Source organism: Cupressus sempervirens, chromosome 7 (assembly GCF_028749045.1).
Source record: "Cupressus sempervirens isolate cs-2001-9-10 chromosome 7, ASM2874904v1, whole genome shotgun sequence".
Classification (NCBI taxonomy): Eukaryota; Viridiplantae; Streptophyta; class Pinopsida; order Cupressales; family Cupressaceae; genus Cupressus; species Cupressus sempervirens.
This window is the reverse complement of record NC_143124.1, coordinates 729823468-729846223: the sequence shown is the minus strand read 5'-3', so window position 1 is coordinate 729846223 and position 22756 is coordinate 729823468. Positions and strand designations below refer to the sequence as shown.

The following is a 22756-nucleotide window of genomic DNA, read 5'->3' as shown; positions in this document are numbered from 1 at the left end:
GGAAAAGGGATAAAGGAATGAGTGATCAAGATAAAAACTTGTAGATTCCTTAAGAGTGGTCAACATGCAATGAAAGAGAGGCACATGGATTACGCTTTCTCAAATGATAGCCTTGTGACAATTGTAACAAGGGGAGTGCATGAGAGGGGTTTAGGTTTTTGGAGGGAATGCAACCATTTTGGGGGATGTAAAGGGAACAAAGGAGTAAGATATGGATGAAGTGCATAAGAGGGGTGTAAGCATTTAAACTTGACAATAAATGCATTTGGTTGGGGAGTGGGAGGATATGACAAGAGTTAACATGGGTTTGGGTTAGGATTTCCTACTCCGCATACTTAAAGTTGTGAAAATAATTAAGGTTTAGTTGGGCTTGGATTAGAGGGTTATTAGGATGAAAGTGAGAATTTTAGGAGAATGCAAGTGGGTCACTTAATTAACCAAACTTAATTAGTAAATTAAGTGGGCTTAGTATTCAATGGGTTGGGTTGAGTTTGAACTTGGAGGTTAGGATTTGGTTAAGAGTTAGGCTAGGGTTATGATTGATTGAGAGGGTTTACTGAATCAAAAGGGATTTTGAGAAATTAAATAAAATAGGTTTGTGTAATTATTTAATGTAATATATAAAGGGGGATTCAATTAAAATCAAACTATTGGTTCTCAAGTTGATTTATAAATTGAACTATAGTAAATCAATTAGATATTAGCTAGGGCATTACATAAATTAATTAAATTACATATTTAATTACTAATGCCCTATAAGAGATTAAATATGATTACTTAATTGTGTAATCAACTCCTCACAATCCACAAATGGTGTCCAGTATAAGTCAATCATCTCACCTAGAGTCCTCTTCCAGAATCCCACTTAGTTTATCAAATTGTAGTATATTAGAGGTTTGGATCTATAGGCACACAACTCGTATGAATTCTAGTTCTTTTAGTGGCATATGGGGTTCACCACAATAATATGCCCTCGTTCTCATGTGGGTAGTAGTGTCATACCTAGGCCAAGTGTCCTACCCTTTTATTAGGCAAACATATATAAGTCATAGTATAAATAGCCTAAGATGGTGTAGGCCCAATAATAACTCTCTCCACCATCTTATAATAGGGTACTTGGTACCCTAGCCCAACTCACAATGAACCCTCATCCTACATGATCTAACATCATGTGCTCGTCAATCAATCCATTCAAATATAGTGCCAACCTTAGTAATTAAGGTCTCTTCGCCATAAATTGTGGCCATGACATCTATTATCCATTTATAGGGATATAATCCACCCCCTGCCTTAATTTGGCTTCCATATAAGACTTTGTCTGTTGGACATACTCTAGAATGAGGCCTTGGACTAGAATCTTGTATAATTGTCACACATTATAGAATGTGATTTTGGCCTCCCTTGCTGAGAAATATAAGCTAGAAGTGGTGTTGTGTTACCTCTCTACTAGGGTTGTCATGAGAAAATTATGTGCTCCAATCCAAGGCCATAAAATCAAACCTAAGCCCACTCTACATTTGTAATTTTTTCTACCAGCTCCATTGTATTTTGTCGTACCTCTTGTGATCTAAAAGAAAAGTTGTACACCTCTAATCAATCAATTTTTTTATCATTTTCCTTCTAAATGTTTTATTTCTTATCTTATTTTGATCTTGACTGGGGCATAATTCCCCTGTCCCTTCCCAATGCAATCTCATCCCTCCCGTTGGGATTTTAACCAAGCTCTTCAACTAAATCAATGCAAACAAAATTTTATGGTCAGAGATGACAAATCATATAGATGTTGATCTATAGAGATAATAATTCACAATTGGATCCACCCCCCCAATTTGGTCAACCTTGTTAACTATAATATACACAAATGATCATCCAACGACGATCACCTGCACACCACTATTTGTCATTTTTGTAGATGACTTTATAGCGATAGTTGTTTGTGTTGCCCTAGTTGGTATTTTCATATATGAATGATGATTATCATTTGCACCTATGTGGATGCCACAAAAGTGATACCTCCCTAAGCCCATCCAAATTGTATTAATAGAGTCCTTATCTCAAACAAATGAGATCCCATCTCTCATATTTTGTACTTAACACTATTATCCTAGCATTGTCAAGTAGAATTTCTATTGCATTCATATTAGAGTTTTTATGAGTAATCTTGTTTAGTAAGATGCATTCATGGTAGTTATTATTGCTTGTCTATTTTTATTGTTGTACTTACTACTTGTTGCATTTTGTCATGGTTTCATATCCACTCCATCATTATTTTGAATTCTTGAAGGTAGTTGAAAAATAACTACTCTTTGAGCCATTCAATACCATTGCCTAGTTTGCATTCATCATCGTACTCTAGTGGGATTTATATTTTGTGTGAGGAGAGCACACCCACAACTATATCTGAGCAAATCAAACACAGGTTGGGTGCACTTGTTTTGGATCATCTAAGGTTGCGGTTAAATCTTTGTGTAGTGTACAAGTTATAGTTAACATGTTGAATTTTTTTCTTGAAATTCTTTGTATCTCTAATATTTGGCATGTTTGTGTATGTTCCACACATGTATATTTTTACTACATGCACGAGGTTGAACTTCTCTTAGGAGTGGAGATGAGGTAGTTATCTTTTGGAGGTTACAACAAGAAGCCCAATGAGCTTACATCTTGGTTTGCCACGAGTTATTATTAGAGTGAGTTGTGATGACTTAGTTATATTGGATAAGCATTAACATTCAACTCTCTTGGTCTACTTAATGAATGTTCATTTGAGAGGTATCACAAATCCTACTTTCTAGTACATCATGATTTATGTTTTTATTCTTATGGAAATGGATATGAAGCTATGTTTTCTAGTCATATAAAATTAATTAAGGAGTGCACAATTTATTGATTAGGGAATCCTTTGACCTTCCTTAGTTACATAGGACTACATACATATTAGTGATATGAGTAAAATATATTTTATTTTACCTTGGAGATTGAATGGTGGCACAACTTAACATTTGGAGGTGGTTGTATAAAGACATATTAAATGCTTAAAATTTGCAAGTTCCCTCTTTGGTCATATTATATATCTTCATAACTATTCAATGGAAAATATTAAAATAACCATAAGATACCATATGCAACTATTTCAAATAATTTATTTCTAGATGCCTTAACTAAGTAGGTAATATCATGTGAATGCACATAGGATAAATAAATGAAGATTTGTTTGTAAATAAGCACCTCCCAATTTATTTAAACATAATATATCAGGTTCTTGTAATATGTTCAACATGAAAGGTATGAACATAATGGTTAGTTTAAAAAGATGCACCAAGGAACACTATACTAATTTAAGGTAACTCTCTCTCTCTCTATATATATTTGTGTGTGTGTGTGTGTGTGTGTGTGTGTGTGTGTGTGTGTGTGTGTTTCTATCATATAACCCAAACAAAAGATTATTGAAATGGATTATGTGGTGTGCACATATACCAAACATGGTTTTAGGTCAACCAATATTTATTAGTTTGAATGTGGTATTTTTCCTAGTTGGTTTCCCTATACTATCCACACTTGTACACTTAAAACATACTTGGGTCTTTTGGTTTTTGTGTCTTGTGTCATATGACTAATATACCATTTATAATATACCGCACACACACACACACACACACACACACACACACACACACACACACACACACACACACACATATACAAGAGTTATCTCAAATGTTATATATGAATAATACATTGTAACATCTTATATGCATCTAATTGATTTTATGGCTTCATAACATTTATATTACTTCTCTCTTATGAATGCCAAATGAAATTTAACAATTGATCCTATGACAATTGAGGATGAACCAGATAAGAAGACTAATGTAGGTGATGTTGATGTTTTGGACACAAAGGTCACCAAATCATAAGAGGTGAAAATAGATAGTTTTCTAAATATGCAATTTCCTGAAGAAACATAAAAGTTAGATAATATTGAGAAGACTATTGAGATACCTGTTAATGTTAACATACCAAATGAGACTAATATCACTCACACCAAAAAAGGTACATCTTCTGGTAAAATAAAGGCATTGTTGGCAAGAGAATCATTAGAATCCCTTTCAATTTAACCGAGACTCGTGGGAAATTAATTTGGAAAATTTAGATGGGGATGAGACAACTAAGATAAACAATTCTTACACAAGCTAACAAATATGAGAAATCATTAAGAAGGAGAATGAAAACAAACTAATCTCTAAAGTGGTTGATATTCTTGGTGGGTAATGCCCCCATCATAGTAGTTATAAGTTATGTTCAATAATTTTGATATTTTGTTAGAGACTTTGGAAAAGTGTGTTGAAGATAAGATAGAGAAGGAGTTTGAAGCAAAAATATTTGAACATCTATGTGCCTTAACCTTCTCTAGATATCAGTATAGTATAAATCAAGAAGGATATTAAAGAAGGAAGTAAAATTATGAGAGCTTGTATTGACCCATTTTCTAAGGTGTACGATGATAAAATTATCAAGGAAATTCAAGCAAAACTAGCAAATAAATAAAAGTACTTTAAAACATAAAAGGAATTTGATTATGATTATGATTATATAAGACAAATTGTAAAGCTTCATGATACGATTGATACACTCGAAGTTGAGAAGAAAAGAGTATTTGGATGGTTTTCTAACTTAAGAAACCTAATAGTTACCAAGTTAGATATTTTGCAGAGAGTTCTTAAGGAAGTTGTGACACTGAGAAATGCTTCACCCCCATTGGATCTTGTACATGCCAAGGAGATAACTTATGCATTATGTTGACAAATCTAGATATTGGACAACTTGAGGAAGACTTGGATAACATACACAATTGTATTGAGGAGTACTTATGCTGATATTTTCAAGATCATGTGGTTTTTTTTTCATCACTTGTACATATGTAAATGTAGATAGAATCATATTTTGGTAGATTTTTCTTTTCTTTTTGGGCTTGTCCTTTCCATTGATGTCAAAGGGGGAGAAGTATAAGAGAAATATATGTGAAAAAATATTGATCAACTTAAGGGGAGTTCAGTTTTTGAGAAGCTTTTGATTTGGAATATTTTGGGAAGAATACTTAGCCATTTTTCACTAAGTGTTTCGATCAATGCCAAAGGGAGATATTGTTGGAAAGATTAACATATATGTATGGTATGTTGTCATTGTGGTAGCTACTTATATTTACACTTGACCATGATTGTATATAAGTTACTCTACTAGAGTTTTTAACACTTATAGCTAATTGAGTACCAAAAGTAGTATACACTTTAGTCAATTAGAAAATGATGGATTAGGCAGATTTTTACAAGTTTGAGGATGCGATTGTAGACAAAGAAAGTAGACATATGATTATGCCTAATCTAATAATCATAGATCTAGATGTTGGCACATGCATGAGATGTAGTGCCTCTCCCATTTAATTTTTGTAAGTCATCCTAATGGATGGAAACTTGTTGATCTCTCCTTGAGAAGGAATCGTGATTGGGACCATGAGTGGTCTACACACTTGAGCTGATTTGGTTAAGGTACTGTATCAGTTGCTTTGATTATGCTTATAGCTGATTTATTAGATTATGATGTGATTTTGATGCAGGAGCATCCTGGGTGTAAGAGCAATCTTGTATCACCCAAAAATATTTTCATTACAATCTTTTCTATTTTAATAAGGACTAGTAGATAGGGTGGTCAATATTTATGGGAACTTGCTATTTTTTGTAAATTTCTCATACGAGCTCATAATTTTCTCATTTTCTACATAAAGGTTCATTTTAGAGTTGTAAGCCTACCATAAAAATCTCATTGCTCGAGCATAAGTATCAAATAAGTTATTGCAGATTTTCAGTGGGAAATTTTGTTGAAAAATCTTTAGGCTCACTATTGGAGGCCTTAGAGTGCCCGGATGAGGTCCGAAAACTCAATGAAAGGGCTATTCAAGAGCTGGCATTTCCAAAAAGTGGTTATAGTAGCCAATCAGAGAAACAGTTCGAGAGTTATGGCCTTCCGAAGTTGGGCTACCTAAAATTCCTAAAATAAATGTCAAAGATGTATTTGGCTGACTCTATATGTATTTTTAAGGTCTGTCGGCCCTAGGTATTAAGTTTGAGCATCTAAAACCTTCCTGGGCGGAATAAAATTGCTTATTTAAGAAAGGCCCGAACATTGTCTATAACAACTCTGGGTGATAGTTTGTAGCTTGTCTTGCAAATTATTGTAATGAAGGCGCCCATGTGGGTTAGCATATTGTACTTATGAATTTCGTAATTTCACATTTGCGGTGCAAATGAGAAGTCCATATTTTGTTCTTGCATTTGTTGTTGTTTCTTTGTTTCTGTAATGTGTTTATGGTATTAAGGGGAGCACCCTTCATCAGATTTATGGTTCACTGAGGTTTGTGCTAGTGGTTACCAGGATCAATGTGGTATCATGATGTTATTCCATGATTGCCTTGAGATATGTGCAGAGATTGCACTACGTACTATTATCGTGCTACACTGGACTAGGTTCATGTAGCAATGGTTAGTCATGTTTATGACTATGTTCACTCATGTATTTTAAGTGCCTTTTTATGTTATTTTTACAGCAATTATTAAATGCTTAAATAATTATAAATGGATTGTCCATGTTGGATTCATTGGTTTTGTGTTGCAGATATTTACCTTGTTATGTTTTGATCCAAGAGATATTTGTTACTTATGTTATGTTTTACATTTGAGATGACCTGAGGGTCAGATATTATACTTTGACTTCAGTATCATAGATGTTAGACTACTATGCTATTCAGTTGATCATATTGCATGATGATGCCATTTTGAGATGATAGTGTGTTTTATGATGATATATAGTTATCCGATATTTGGACATATCCCTGATTATGTTATGTGATGGATTTAATATTATGGTTATTTACTTCATTCTAGCTTCATTATGCTATATGTGAACGTAAGTGTTGTAAATTGATTATTTTTGTATAATTAAATAAATGGTTAAATTAGGTGATTTAAAGCATGCATTACTTTGGCTATGTTATTATATGCAATTGCACTTAATCATGTTGTTTAGTGTGCAGGATTTATATCCCTAGTAGTGGCACATGGAGTTAGTGATTAAGCTATTCATATTTTACCAATGTCATCCCGTTATGGTCGATGTATCCTTATTTTAATTATTTAATTAATCTTTTGGGTGATTATTAAATCTAAATTCATTTGCATTATGTGATTAGACTAGCGAGCATATTTGTGCACTTAGATGTTTGCATTGTCATGAATGTTGTTAAGGAAATTTGTGTGTTTTTGGATTTTCGGGCTTTATTTAATTGATTTTTAATTTGTGTCAGCTTTACCATAGATGAATTCCTATTACTAGGAATAGCCTATTTTCATTTGGGTCGATTCAAAGTTTAACTAGGTTGGCTGATTATTTGCCCCAATCGATTATTCACTCGAAAAGTGAATAAGTATCCAAAAAGGAATTTAATTCCTCAATTCTCACTTTTGAATTAGAAAGCTAGAGAGTAAAACCCAAAATCCTCTTCACGAGGATTTACTATTTTGTTCATTGTCAGAGCTACGGGTGTGGGATCGTTGCGAGGGTGGTCTTGTTGGATCTAGCTCGGGGTGACCTTGGATTGCCACGATTTTTAGCTACTTTTGCGAGATTTTTATTTTATTGTTCAAATTCTCATTTTGCCCTTTTTGCTATGAGGTAGGGCTCTCCCATTTTATGGTTTCTGTTCCATTCCTACTTCTATTTTCGGTAGTCATTGTTAGGAGGCAGAGAACTAGTTTTCCCCTTTGTTTTTGTTTGCTAGTTCTGCCTAGTTAGTCAGGTATGAACATTTTCCTTATTTTCGAGATGGTGGTTTAGGGTTTCATAACATTATGCTGGCCATTTTTGCATACGGTGTTTGAACCCAAATTTTATTGAATTTTTAGGGTTTTTGTGCCCAAAGACCAAATGGATTTTAATTTTGAAGTTTTTTAGTTTTGGGGGTTTTTACCTCATTTTGCATGCTACCTTGTTTTCTCAGGTTTTTTTGGCACGAGTTTGGTCATGGACCTAGATCATTTATTTGGATGTCAGTTAGACCATTGTTGCACTTTTATGTTTGCATTGGAATGCGTGTCACATCCGTACTCCCGACTTTGTGTTTGGTTGAGTGATTTTATACCTGATGTTATTGTTTCCTTTGGACCTTTGCTATGGTTTCATGGACACTAGGATTCATGTAGAATCCATACTCCCCGATTGAGGTCGATTGAGTGAGTTCATGATGTTTGGTCTTGTTGCACCATTGAGATTCGTATAGAATCCATACTCCCAGATTGAGGTCGGTTGAGTGAGTTCATGATGTATGGTTTTATTGTTCTTGGGATTCATGTAGAATCGGTCCTCTCGAGCTTGTTTCATTTGAGTGTTATTTTGCTTGTGTTCTCATCTAGTCCTTGTGTTATGATCTTCGTGATGGTGGTGTGCTGCACACGAGTATGTGTGCATACATTTGTCGGGTGACTTGTGAGGCTCGATCTTTCGTGGTACTTTTGAAAGTTATGATCATTGGGGTTGGTTGAGAATTTGCATGCCTACGGGCACTCATCGTTGGATGAGCCTGGGTAGGGTAGGGTAGTATATGGAGGGGGCTTCTATCTCACAAGCTCGCGATCATGGTGCCACAGATTGGCAGAGGGAGCTTTAATCAAGTGATAACTAAATAAAATGTGTGAGTGGTAATAAAACTTAAGATAGTGAAAAATGTTTTATGCTTGAGCCTTCAGTTGAGGGAGTTGAATCTGCACGATCCAAGCTTGGGCTTATCGATGCCAAGTGACTCTCCATGATGTCAGCCCCTACTTAGTAGCCCATTGAGTGTCTGACCAGGACCTATAGTTTATGCATTGTCTATATTCTTGGTTTCAATCATCATACTATCTGGCGTGTGTGTTAGCCATTGACATTGAGCTTTATGTGTGTGTTTGTGGTTGGATCTTTATCTCCATCAGCATGACAAGAGTGGACCTATGGGTTCCACGTGGTTGGGAGGCATAGCTACCTATACCACTACTGGGGACTAGTGTACAAAGATGATCTCTTGTCCTGGTGCCACCATTGCTGGATGTTTTTACTTGATACTTTGGGTTTTGAAGTATGCTTTCTTGTGGTTTATGCTTTCCTCGGAATGCTTGTATATCATGTTTAGATGATGCTAGTTACTGACACATTTTCTTATTATGATGATTAGCATATGATAGATGATGTTATCCTTATTTGTAGGATTATCTTATGCTTTACTTCTAATATGTTAGATTTCCTTATGCTTATGTTGTAGCACATTTTAGTAGTGACGTTCCTTTTTATGATAGTACCGACGATCTAATCGGTAACTTAGGATGTTAACGTGCGGGGATGGCTAGGGCCCACGATGGTCTTATGATGCTATTATAGTTGGGAGGAACCACGTACTTAGTTTGGTTGTATCATTCACTGTGATGATACTTCAATTTATTACAATGTTGTTTTAGTACATTGCGATGTTTCCTTCTATACTTTCCCTTCATTGATTGTTAGATTGTGTTTCCATCTTTCGATTATTGTTTGAGTGCCCTTGCCTCGAGATGTGGATCCAATACTCTTAGTGTGGAGGAACTTCATTCCTTAGCTTTTTACCTTTTTGTTTTTTGGCTTGCTATCTTGGAATCTTGAGTGGAATTCTACTTTCTTGCACGAGAATGCAAGATCTCGCATGGTGTGTTGGGTTTCCTTGTGTGGCCTTTAGCATTTTCTCATGTGAAATCCACACTAGTTTTGGGTGTCTTGGTTGTTTGGCCAAGTACCTTCTTGCATTGGTTGGTGCACACCCTCATGTGGAAGGCACTTCCTCGCATGGCATGCTACACATCTTCGTGCGAGAATCTGTCAGTCTTTGGTCCTCGCGCAAAAAATAGGGGGCATCTCCACTGGTTTTCGAGGATCAATTTTTGGTGATTCTAGTACCCTTTGGGTTTACTTAACTTTCCATGCTTTGACAGATCTTAAATTATTTATGGTATTGTCATTTTGGGTTTCCATTTCTATTGTGTGTGTGTTTATTCAAGCAGTGGTGTTTGGAGATTCGTTTGTTGCTGAGATGGTGGTTAAGTCTTTCGTTGCAATCTATGTGATCTGGGTATGATGTTATCATGTGCACTCATACTTGTTCAATTTTTTTTTTAAAATCTTGGTTTGTATTTCATCCTTGTTCTAAGGATCTCCAAGCGGGGCATTACATGAGACATTCATTATTAAATATTAGGTTGATAGTATTTTGTGAAGAATACAACGATTCAGAATAATCGATAGTTATACATGGATTTAATTAGTATTAATTTTTGGGTAAATGACACATTTTGGTAGAGCCAACACCAGAGATGACTTATCTTGGTTAACATGCCATGATTTGATGATTTCATTGCACTAGAGTAAATAATTACACACATTTCACTTTGGTAGCCAACATAGTTATAGTTTTGAGTTATGATTTAATATATGTGATTGATCAAGTTTTGATTGAGATGGAGATATATGTGAGGAGTACAAAAGTATGGTCGGTGAGCATGATGTGCAGATGCAAATCTAATGATTATAGACTATATTTCTTGTTGGATCTTCATTGGAATGATATAAGCATTGTTGATGATACCAGTCAGTTTGGTATAATACTAGAAGTCCATTTTAATTATGTAATTGTCTTTATGCCCCAATGTACATGAATTTTGTAATTGAGTAGTGAGCTCCTAGTCATAGGCCTGAATGTAAGTGTGTTCCCCTTTTGTATTAACCAATCTACATTTAGCATTGCACTTATTATTACAATAGTGAGCTATTTGTGGGTATCATTTGCATAAGGGTTTTCCCCTTAGTCAAGTTTTCTTTGACAATAGATCACGTTGTTTTGATGTTAATGCATTGAATATGTTTGGTTTAATTGCTCTTGCTAGACAATTTTACGTTATGGTTTGACATTAAGAAAATTAAAGAACATTGCTGCATTGATCCATCCCCACCTCCCAATGCTTCCCTATCTTAATAGTTTTCAAGCTATCATTTCATAACCACTCTAAATAGAGGGCACTAGAGTTCAGGAATCACAACATTCCAAAACATCTCAAGTGGCTCCATCTCTTATCCCATTTGTATGAGAATATCAAATCCATATTAAATAAGATAAAACCAATCAAAATTTAACCTGAATTATAGGTCTAGGAGATTGCAATAAAACATAATTAGATAGATATACCATTTGAAAGTGATTGAATAAATAACTTGAGGATATACTCTAGGATATATGTTATAACTATGTCAAGGTTCCCCAATTATGCATGAAAAAATTCAACACTTTCTATAAGTGATTAAATTATAATCAATCAATCAATTAATATACAAAAGAAAATAATATCTAGTATGAGATTTGAGTAGCGAATAAATTGAAGAATGATTAAGGTGCTTACTATTTCTTATGTGGCAGAAATATTAAATTTTAATGATTATATGATGCATTGCACTATATTATTAGAAATGATAGTTAGACTACATGGTTCAATTATGATGAAATAATTGCTTAAACTTATGCCATAGTAGATATGACCATGTTGTATCACCTACTCCTAGATAGGATTATGCAAAGTGAATCAAATCATATGGTGTAACCTATACCATTATCGATACAAGATTTGTGCACACCATTAACTTGTAACCTAATTTAAAAAAAAAAAAAAACTTTTGACAAACCTAGATAAGGTTGTCATAGTGATACTAGAAATTAATAAATTTATCTAATATCAACTCAATCCCTGGATGAAAATATAAGTTCACAATCACATGAAGCATGTGATGAATTGTACATTAATGTAGCAATGTAAATATTGTAGTGCATAACAATGGAAACACAACTCTTGAATGTGTATGAATCAAATGATATTACAATTCCACCTCTTAACTTCATTTTTGGTTATGATCTAGGAATGCCTATAAAGCACATCCTTCTAGTTGAACTCAGCTAGATATTTGAAACATAAGTTAGTATAAAAACTAGTTCTTAGAAGGGTTAGTTCAAGAATAGGAATTTCAAATTTCATGTACTAGGTTGTGCCACACGACTTGATCCTAGGTGGAAAAAAGCTACAAATGAGGATTATTCAAACTAGGGGAATCTACAATAATGGTTGGACAATGAGCTTTAGGAAGGAGTGGCCTTGTAAGTAAAATATATTAGATTGAGCATTAAATTGATACATTTATGGCGTGTTGAAAGCAATATTAAAGCAAGGTGCAAATGCACATTTTTCTTTTACCAATTTAACAATCAAACTAATTTTAACTTTTAATTTGAATTAAATAATAATGAAGTAGATGAGAATAATATTTCAAATGACTTAGTAAAAATAGCTAATTTTTATTGTGTAGTTTTCCAAATCAAACTTATTGATCCATGTTTGTGAATAAATATAGTACTTAATCTTCTATTCTTAGTCAAATAAATATTAACTTGTACTCTTCAATAAAATTAATAAAGAACACTTAAAAGTAAGAGATTCATAAAAATAAGATATTTTGAATATTTTTTAAAATAGAAATATTAACATACATTATAACACATTACTAAAAAAAATTGAATATACATCAAATCTCCGGGAAGATCCCACCGAAACGTGCGTCTAATATTTGAACGGATATTTTTTAAGAGGAACATTTTCTTGTTTTATAATTCGCTCCCTTTTTGACTTTCCCGTTCTGTGTATCCGGGGAGCTATCAACTAGCCGAGCTAAGGCTCATACGAAATATTTCCATAATTTCGTACATCATCGATGTACGTGAAAACGAGAGAAAAAGGTCTCAAATAGATTTCTGTATGGAAGAAATGCGGTTGGTTTCGAGGAATTTGAGGTCCGCATTTGGGGAAATGCTCAGATTTTTCGAAGAGAGAAATCAACTTTTTTCTGGCACAGAACCCCATCTGTCAAAGGTGAAAGCTTAAAGCAATTTTATATCTTCATGGTTTTCAGTATAATAAAAAATTGATCCATGGCTTTATCTCGTATCAAAATCATCTTCGCATATCAAACTTATCTGGAGCTGTTTGAGGATGACAGTTCGTCCGGATCCTACAAAATCTGTTTCGTTTTAAAAAAACATTTCAATTGTAGATTAAGAATCTGTGTAAGACTTTATTAGGGCACCCTTCTTTTCCCAAATTGGTGTGCTTCTTCTAGCTTTCTGTGAAGTTATCGGGATCTTCATTTTAGGTAATTTCAGGATTTTGCTTTATAATTTAACAACTTTTGTTATATAAATTGAGAATCGTAATATATTTTTCTCAGAATGATGATAACTATTAATCTTCGTATTGGCGGTACACCTTTTGTTTGGTCCTTTGGATTGGGTTTTACATGCTTTCTTGCTCCCATAAGTCCTGCAATCACTGTACAAATTGCTTGTTCATTTGTCAATGAGCTTACTCTAGTTGTATTTTGGAAAAAAACAATTAGTGTCGAGCTTTGCAGGCTATTTCTTGGGCACTGATTTGTTGTCTTTCTGTAATTTCGAGTAGTACTGGTATTTATGTTAGACATCAGGTTTCACTGTCCATGAGAATGAATGTAACACTTATGACACAGCTTTTTCCAGAAGCGTTTCATTTATTCACTATTGTTTGTTTTTCCACCAGGAAAAATAAATAACGTTGATGAAGGTTTTTTTTTTTTGGTTTCTTGAACGAAAACCCAGTGTCTTCTAGTTGGCTTAATTTCATTTCCTTCTGGCTGGAAAACAATAATTTTCCATTTTATCGATGGTATTATAAATTTTGAAATTAAATTGTTTTCTTTAAAATATAACATTCTGCACTGACACAAATGAAGGGGTCATATTTTCGGTGAAGCACAATGTTTGAAGCAGGTTCCCGTAGTTTCTATTCGTGGAACCTACCTAGGCATTAGGTTAACTTTGCGCTAGCTTCAGACAATTTCAGAAAGGAAAAGTAAACTATTGTGAAGCAACCACGCTTTGATTTCCTAAGAAAACCAGCTATCTCTCAGTGAGCTTAACTAATAGTAATAATCTTCTTGTCATCTGATACGCATTCTTACATCTGAGAGTTCAATTGCATTTTTCGTTTGCACATATTAATGTTAAGCTATTAAGTACGGAGCTAAGTGTTTGACTCAGTTTGACATGGTTCCTTGTGGAAACTCAAATCTGCCTAGGCACTGATTTCTGACATTTTAAAGAAGAGCTGCCTTTCTTTTACTTGATCCATTTGTTCTGGATGCCTACTTGCAATTATTGTAGATGATCCAAAGATGAAGTCTTTGGTGTCCATACAAAATGATAAATATGCTTTCAAATGTGATAATGCTATCTGCCATTCATGTATTTTGAAGACGAGATGTCAAACTTTTATGACGTTAATCTTCCACTTTGGTAAGGGTAGTTGCATCACATTATAATCGGAATTGATTGATCAAAGTTTTGAGGTTCCCAAAGTCCTTAGTAACGATCAAAGGCTTCTGTAAAATCCCATGTATCAAATTTAGAAACTCGATGTTTTAGAGTTCAACAGATTAACATAATTTCTTGTATTTGGATACCATCATGTAAAGCTTTTGATTCCAATTCTAGTCTTCTTCAAGAACCCTCTTGTGGGAATATACAAGACCCAGTGTGGTTTCTTGGATGCCTTTTTTTTCCCAAAAGTTCAAGATGTTAAGGTAGGTAATAGAATTTGAAGAGATCATTGCCATCTGCTTGGAGTTTTGATTAAAAACTAATTGTTCCCATTATCCATATTACCATTCGTATTGCTATTATTTACTTTGTTATTGTTATCATTATTAGTATTATTGTTATTTTATTATCATGTTTTTAATCACCCATCAGCGTTGGCCATCTCTGTTATTATGTTGTACTATTTTTATTGCTTCTCTCCCGTGCATTTTCCTTCTTCGGTCTTCTCTGTCCAATATTTTTGCTTTGGCAATTAAAATCTCATCACTTGTCACTTGTAAGTGCTCCCCCAAGGCTGTATTTTCCACTCTATCATATGCTTAATATCTTACTCAAAACTCCTTGACTCTCATTTGGATGGATCTACGATCTTGCCCACTATATGATCTTCCCCATGAACATTCTATCCTATGCATTCCATTGCTCTTTTTGGTCCACCACATCTATTTGCCAACCTTATCTCTTCTTTAGGATTTTATTGGGTAGAAAAGCAGCCTTAATGCCTTTACTATTCATTTTTTTTGCTGTTTGTTTGTGTTTTCCCTTATGTATGGTAGATAAGTCCATAAATGTTAGACGTTAATAATCTTTGTTTTGATTTGTCCTTTGCATATTGAAGTACTTTTTAAATCCTTTTTTGTTTTTTTAAAAGTCAGTCTTTTTCAATACCTTCATAAGTGCTCTTTATCCAAAAAAAACTGCTATTCATCAAAGATACTTATGCAGCCAATGTTTTCAGCATGACAGTGGATGTAGTTCTGTTTGTCTCTTTTCCTAGTAGGCTTGTTCTGAAGGGTTCTCTATGCTTTTTCACTCAAAAGTACATCGAAAAATGGTAAAAAACCATTTCCTTCTAATTCCATAGTGAACCAAAAATCTGGTGAACAAGTTAGCTGCATGATGAAATCATTAAGGCAGTCCTCACCATTGTATATATATCATCTACAAATCTCTTTCACCATCCTGGTTTCAAAGGGTAAAATTTTAGGTGCTCTCTTTCTGTATTCTTTCATGAATAGGTTTGTGGCATTTGCACAATTGGAGATAAGGGTGAATCAATTGCTATTTGCTCAGATTTCTCATATATTGCACCTGAAAAGTAAAAAAATATATAATTGGTACACAGTTTAACCAGTTTTATAGTTTTGTTCTCAGTTATCTGGGCAATGATTACTATTGCTTTCTCAACAGGGATTTATTGGGAAGATTGAAACATTATAAATGCTAAAATATTAAAAATATTGAAGTTTCAGATCATCTTAAATGGTTCATCATCAAGATGTAGACTACATTAACTTCACGTCCCTTGGGGCAAAGGATCAGTTGTTGGTCTTTGTATCTCTCATTTACTAGAATTTCTATGTATCTTTGTTGCTCGTTTGTGAGATTTTTTCATGCACTTTATTATTTTATTGTAAGTTGCATTAAAAAAATGCTATTATTTCAACAAAAGCATTCTTAACTGAACCCTGGATAATTCTGCATTTTCTGATTCCCAGATGGGCAGGTCCAACTGGAGGGAGACAGTTGACAAGACATCTGTTTAGTTGTAAGACTAAATTTTTATTTATTTTCAAATCACTTTCCTTATTCATGCTTCCTAGGAAAAATGAATTTACATATTTTCTTTGTTCTTGTTAGTTTGGTTTATCAACATTGAAGTACAATTTTGTTTGCCTGTGCTTGCATATGATTTCTAGATATTATGATTTTCATAGGCCCCATATGTTGTGCTAGTCTGAATTTCATGGGAGAAGACTCTTCTTGTGAAGAAGGATTGCACAAAAAGTTGGAGTTCGATCAAGCCAGCGATCATTTGGAGAAAGGGCAGTATGGGAGTTCTTTACAGCTGTTGCAGAATCTTGCTCAACATGGTTACAAAGATGTTCCTGAGCTTGTGGCTGTGGCTGAAGTTTGGTTGGCTGCAACGAGGAGATCTTGTTCATGTACAACTTTGCATCAGGGCAAGAACCTTGATTGGTACCTTATTTTGAAGGTAACATGTCCTCTTTTATTTCTGTGAATCCATGTATGTGTTTGTAATGCAATGTTGTGCATAAAGGGGTGTATGGTGTGAAAATTAACACTATTTGCAGTCACTGATTATTAATCCCCTGTCGTAAATGATTATTAAACTGCCGAGAATAAATTCACAGCTAATATCGAAAATTAACACAATTGCAACTTCACCAGTAAAATACAGAAAGAAATTCACAACACAATGAACACAATATTTTTGGACAAATCGTCCTTGGAAAAACCCCTAAGGGAAAACCAGTTGTGCAGATGGAAAATATAGTAACTTTAGCAAATTCAGAGATACAAAATTCCTTGCCTCTCACTGACAGAATTCAGACAACCTCCTAATTTCTCTTGTTGATATTCCCCACTACTATCCCCGACGCTATCACTGCGCCCTTGCTAACACTGCAAGACTGTTTGCTATCACTGCAAACTCATTTGCTAACACTGCAAATGCTTCTACAACTTGTGTTCATCTGTTCTCCAAATGCCTCCCTTGACCCCCTTTTATACTACCTAACCAAGAGGTTTCTAGTTGCTTCTTGATCAAGACAACCTAACCAAGAAGTTTCTAGTTGCTTCTTGATAACAACCTAACCAATAGGTTACTAGTTGCTTTTAGAAGGAGTCAATTAATTAACAAATATTCGCTAATTAAGCATATAAGGATGAACAACTGTCCAAGCTACCTAAAACTAACGCTCCCTCTTAGCGAGGAAGCTGTTCTGCATGACACCTAACTTATCTCTAAAGAAGATGAATTTAGCCTTCCCCAATGCTTTAGTTAGAATGTTTGCTACCTGCTCCTTTGTAGGTATGTACTGCAACTGAACAACCCATTGTTGTACACAATCTTTGATGAAGTGATATCTGATGTCTATATGTTTAGACCCATCATGAAACACTGGATTCTCAGACAACTTGATGCAACTCTGATTGTCGCAGTATATCCCAGTAGTTTTAACCTTCTAACCAAACAAGGCTACTAACAACTTCTGAAGCCATCTGGCTTCACATGTCGCCATGCTAGCTGCTGTGTATTCTGCTTCTGCTGAACTCAGAGCCACAAATTTCTACTTCCTGCTGAACCAAGATACAACTCCTGATCCCAAATTGAAACAACACCCTAAAGTGCTCCTTTTGTTTGTTGTACTTCCTGCCCAATCTGCGTCAGTATAGCCTATCGATCTGATACCTTCACCTCGAACATATTTGATCTCATACTCTACTGTACCACACAAGTAGCGCAATACATGCTTGGCCGTTGTCCAATGCATTGTCTTTGGTTCAACCATGAACTGACTAAGTGAGTTAATTGCAAATGCAATATCTGGCCTGTTGTTGACCAAGTACATAAGCGAACCAATCAACTGCCTATATAAAGTGGGATCTACATCCTTCTCCTTAGATGTATCTAATTTCCTCCAATTCGTGATCATGGGTGTAGACATGGCTTTGCAATCCTTTTTCCTGAATCTCTTCAAGATTTCAATGCAATATTTCCCTTGACCAAGGAAAATCTCTCCATCTGTCTGCCACACCTCCATGTCTAGAAAGTAGTGCATAAGTCCTAAGTCCTTCATCTCAAACTCTTCTGCAAGGTCCCTCTTGCAATCCTATATGAGCCCTAGTCAACCTGTAAGAAACAAGTCGTCCACATAAAGAACAAGAATGAGAACTTCACCCCCAACCATCAAGTAGTAGAGGTTAGCATCCGCTTCACTCTTCTCAAAGCCCATGTCCTGCAAGTATGTATCAATGCACTCATACCACGCTCTGGGAGCTTGTTTGAGTCCGTACAATGCTTTCTTCATTGCGCACACATGGGTCTCTTTGCTGTGTGCTACAAAGCCTTCTGGTTGCTCTAGGTATACCTCCTCCTTCAATTCACCATTAAGGAATTTTGTCTTGACATCCATCTGATGGATTTGCCTTCCCATTTGTGCTACAAATGAGACCACAACTTTTATAGAAGTATACCTGGCCACTGGAGCAAATGTCTCCTCGTAATCTATTCCCTCCTTCTGAGAGAACCCCTTGGCCACGAACCTTGCCTTGTATTTCTCGATGCTACCATTTGCATCGTGCTTTATCTTATAGATCCAACGTGATCCAACAATTGCCCTATCTATTGGTCTAGGAACTACCTCCCACACATCATTCTGCATTATTGAGGAATAATCCTCAACCATAGCATCTCGCCATACCTGATGCTCTGCAGCCTCCTGATAGCTGGAAGGCCCAGTATCTATCAACTGACTAACTAATGCCACATAGTCATTGAACTTGGCTAGTTGTCTCCACTGTTTAGTACTCTTGCTAGGAGCTCCCACAAACTTCGGAGTATCCCTTAGTCTCTCTTGAACCTCGCGGTTCCTACTGCCAACTGTAGAGGATGAAACATCAACCTCTAAGTCTTCTAGATGCATTTCTTGTTGCATCTGTTACTCCATGCTTTGTGAATCTTCACCACCTGAGCCTACACTTGTATTGATAATTGTACTTGTGCTTTGCTGCCCTTGACTAGGCCTTGGAGCTTCTACTGGCTGCTCACTCTGATCATCTATTGGCAAATCTTTGTACCTTCTAAATGCCTTGTCCTCCATGAACTTTACATCACGCTTGACAATAATTCTTCTGGTCTCGGGGATAAAAATCCTATATGCCTTTGAGGTTTCACTGTGCCCAACAAAGTACCCCCTCTTTGTAGTTTGATCTAACTTGGTACGTGCATCACTTGGAATATAACAATATGCCAAACTCCCAAATATTTTGAAATGGCTAACATCATGCTTCTTTCCTGTGAAAGCTTCCTTTGGTGTCATCCTCCCTAGTGCCTTGTGTGGAACTCTGTTCTGAATTTAGACTGTTGTACTACATGCCTCTGCCCATAAGTAGTGGGGCATATCCTAGTCATGTAGCATAGCTCTTGCTACCTTTGATATAGAACGGTTCTTCCTCTCAGCAACTCCATTCTATTGTGGATTGTAAGGAACAATCCACTCTCCCTTGATTCCTTCCCTGGTACAAAACTCGTGGAAGTTATTTCCTATGTACTTGCCTCCATTATTTGATCGAAGAACCTTTATCTTCCTTCTTGTCAAGTTCTCCACAAGAGCCTTGAACTCTTGGAACCGACTGAAAACCTCATCCTGGGTCTTCAAGAAGTATATCTAGGTCTTCCTGGAGAAATCATCGATAAAAGTAACATAGTACTCATATCCTCTTAGAGACTTTGTTGACATCGGTCCACGTACATTTGAATGTACTTGGTCAAGAACACCTTTAGATCTGGTGTCACCCCTTGGAAAAGATGCTTTTGCAAACTTCCCCAACACACATCCCTTACATACATCATCATGCTCTGAGCTCACCTCTGAAACACCTGTCACTGTCTCACGAAGCAATTTGAGTGCTCCATGATGAATATGGCCCATCCTCCTATGCCATAGCTCTCCAAGATCTCTAGGATTACAACTACTCATGGGTGCCTTAGGAGTATCAAACTGCAACTTGTAAAGGCGACCACTCCTAACTCCAATAGTTATGGGTGATTTCTAATCCTTGTGCTTAATCAACACATGTTCCCCATTAAAGAGTACATTATTCCCCCTATCATGAAGAACAAATACATAAATTAAATTCATACCTAATCCTGACACATGCAACACATCATGAATTGGAATTATTTTTCCATTCTCCCTTTGAAACTGAACAGTCCCTTTCCCAACTGGGTTGAGTTTGGATAAATTTCCCGTAGAAATCTGGATATTGGTATTCTCCTCCTTATAACTTGAGAAGTACTCTCTAACTCCTATCATATGAAATGACGCCCCACTATCTATATACCAGATAGTTTGTGAGGTTGAGCTCACCATACAAGCTATAAGTGCAAACTCATCTTCCATTCTATTGGAGAGTTCCTCTGCACTTGTTGAAGCTGCCCTGCTTCTTTGCTTTCTTCCTTTCTGGGCAATCACTGACATAGTGACCATACTCGTGACATCCAAAGCACTTGACCTTAGAAAGGTTTTTCTTCTTCACACTTTGTGAATTCGATCCTTTGTTAGATCCCTTCTCTGCTTTCCCTTTCTCGCTAGGGCAACGATTTCCTGTTCCATCTCACTTTTTTGACTCTTCTTGGCCCCATTGACAAGACTTAGTCTAAACTCCTCTTGAGTGAAATCGGTCCATAGTCAATCCCAACTCAGTAAGGTATCTTGTCCATTGATAGCTTGAACAAAGACACTTCATTGTTTAGAAAACCCATTTAGGGCTATTCTCACTAGCTCGTCATCACTGGGACTATCTCCAACAGTTGCTAACTCGTCTTTGACAAGTGTAAGCTTGGCGAGGTAACTTGTAACGTCTTCTCCCTGGTTCATCCGGGCATTCTTTAGCTTCTCTCTAAGAATCAGCTTCCTGTGGGTGGTAGCATTCTGGTACAGATTCAAAATGGCATCCCACATCTTCTTCACCGTGTCTAGCTCTAAGATATGTGGAACAATATGATCCTTGACACCATTAAGGATAATCCTCCTCGCCTTGGCATCATCCTTCTTATATGCTGCAAGCTATGTCGCATTCGTTGGTATAGGTACAACATTGGTAACATAATCCTTGATACCATTCTCTTCCAACAATAAAGAAATTCTGGCCTTCCAGACACCAAAATTCGAGGCATCATCCAATCTGTCCTGATCTCTCAAACCAGTTGAAGCCATCTCAAGGGATTAAAACAGTAATAATTCTAAAGAGATCAATCTAGGTTATATGAACCCTTAATTTCTTTCCTAGGGCAAAACTCTTCTACCCACAACACTTCTCTGATATCATGTGAAAATTAACACTATTGTAGTCATTGATTATTAATCTCCTATCGTAAATGATTATTAAACTGTCGAGAATAAATTCACAGCTAATATCGAAAAATAACACAAGTGCAACTTCACTAATAAAATACGGAAAGAAATTCACAACACAATGAACACAATATTTTTTGACAAATCGTCTTTGGAAAAACCCCTAAGGGAAAAGTAGTTCTGCAAATGGAAAATATATTAACTTAAGCAAATCAAGAGATACAAAATTCCTTGCCTCTCATTGGCAGAATTTAAACAACATCCTAATTTCTCCTTCTAATATTCCCCACTGCTATCCCCAATGCTATCATTGCACCCTTGCTAACACTACAAGACTGTTTGCTATTACTGCAAACTCATTTGCTAACATTGCAAATGCTTCTACAACTTGTGCTCATTTGTTCTCCAAATGCCTCCCTTGACCCCCTTTTATACTACCTAACCAAGAGGTTTCTAGTTGCTTCTTGATCAAGACAATCTTACCAAGAAGTTTCTAGTTGCTTCTTGATAACAACCTAACCAAGAAGTTTCTAGTTGCTTCTCGATTAAAACAACCAAAACAATAGGTTTCTAGTTGCTTCTAGAAGGAGTCAATTAATTAACAAATATTTGCTAATTAACCACATAAGGACAAACACCTGTCCAAGCTGCCTAAAACTAACATATGGGGCTTGGCCTATTATTATTAAATTTTCGTTTATCCTTTTAAAATACAATTTATCTTTGTTCTTGAACAAATGTGCTGTTTAGATGATGATTTGCATTTTCATGCAGAATTTCATGTCTCATTAATAAAAAGTTTCCTTTCAATATAAACAATTATGTGTCTGTTTTTCAAGATTCACTGATGAGATGACTTCTAATGTCCAACAGGCCAAAGTAGTCTTTAGGATCCACCAAAGTGCACCTACTGATTTATAAGATCATTTCTTTGAGTTGTCACGTTTAGAAATTGTGCTTCAGGGATTGATTTAAGATTTCATTTACCAAGTTATGACTGAAAATATCTTGCTAACTTTGTGTAATATTGTTGTATAGTTGGCAAATTAAAACTCAATGCTTTCATCCTTTGTTTTACTTGAATTGCATTTCTTGT

At 35.6% G+C, this 22756-nt stretch overlaps 1 protein-coding gene across 3 annotated transcripts in view; it reads left to right on the top strand.

The window, feature by feature from the left end:
• The first annotated feature begins 12693 nt into the window (after positions 1 to 12693).
• Positions 12694 to 22756, top strand: part of LOC149549310 (uncharacterized) — a 152874-nt gene continuing 142811 nt past the window's right edge. Inside the window, exons 1-3 of one of the 3 annotated variants that reach the window (XM_089792754.1) lie at positions 12694 to 13016; positions 16276 to 16325; positions 16477 to 16772. In XM_089792754.1, the coding sequence (XP_089648880.1) occupies positions 16482 to 16772 (291 nt within the window). In that variant the 5' untranslated portion in view covers positions 12694 to 13016; positions 16276 to 16325; positions 16477 to 16481. The remainder of the gene's footprint in view (positions 13017 to 16275; positions 16326 to 16476; positions 16773 to 22756) is intronic. The other 2 variants (XM_089792756.1, XM_089792755.1) reach the window with 2 other exon arrangements.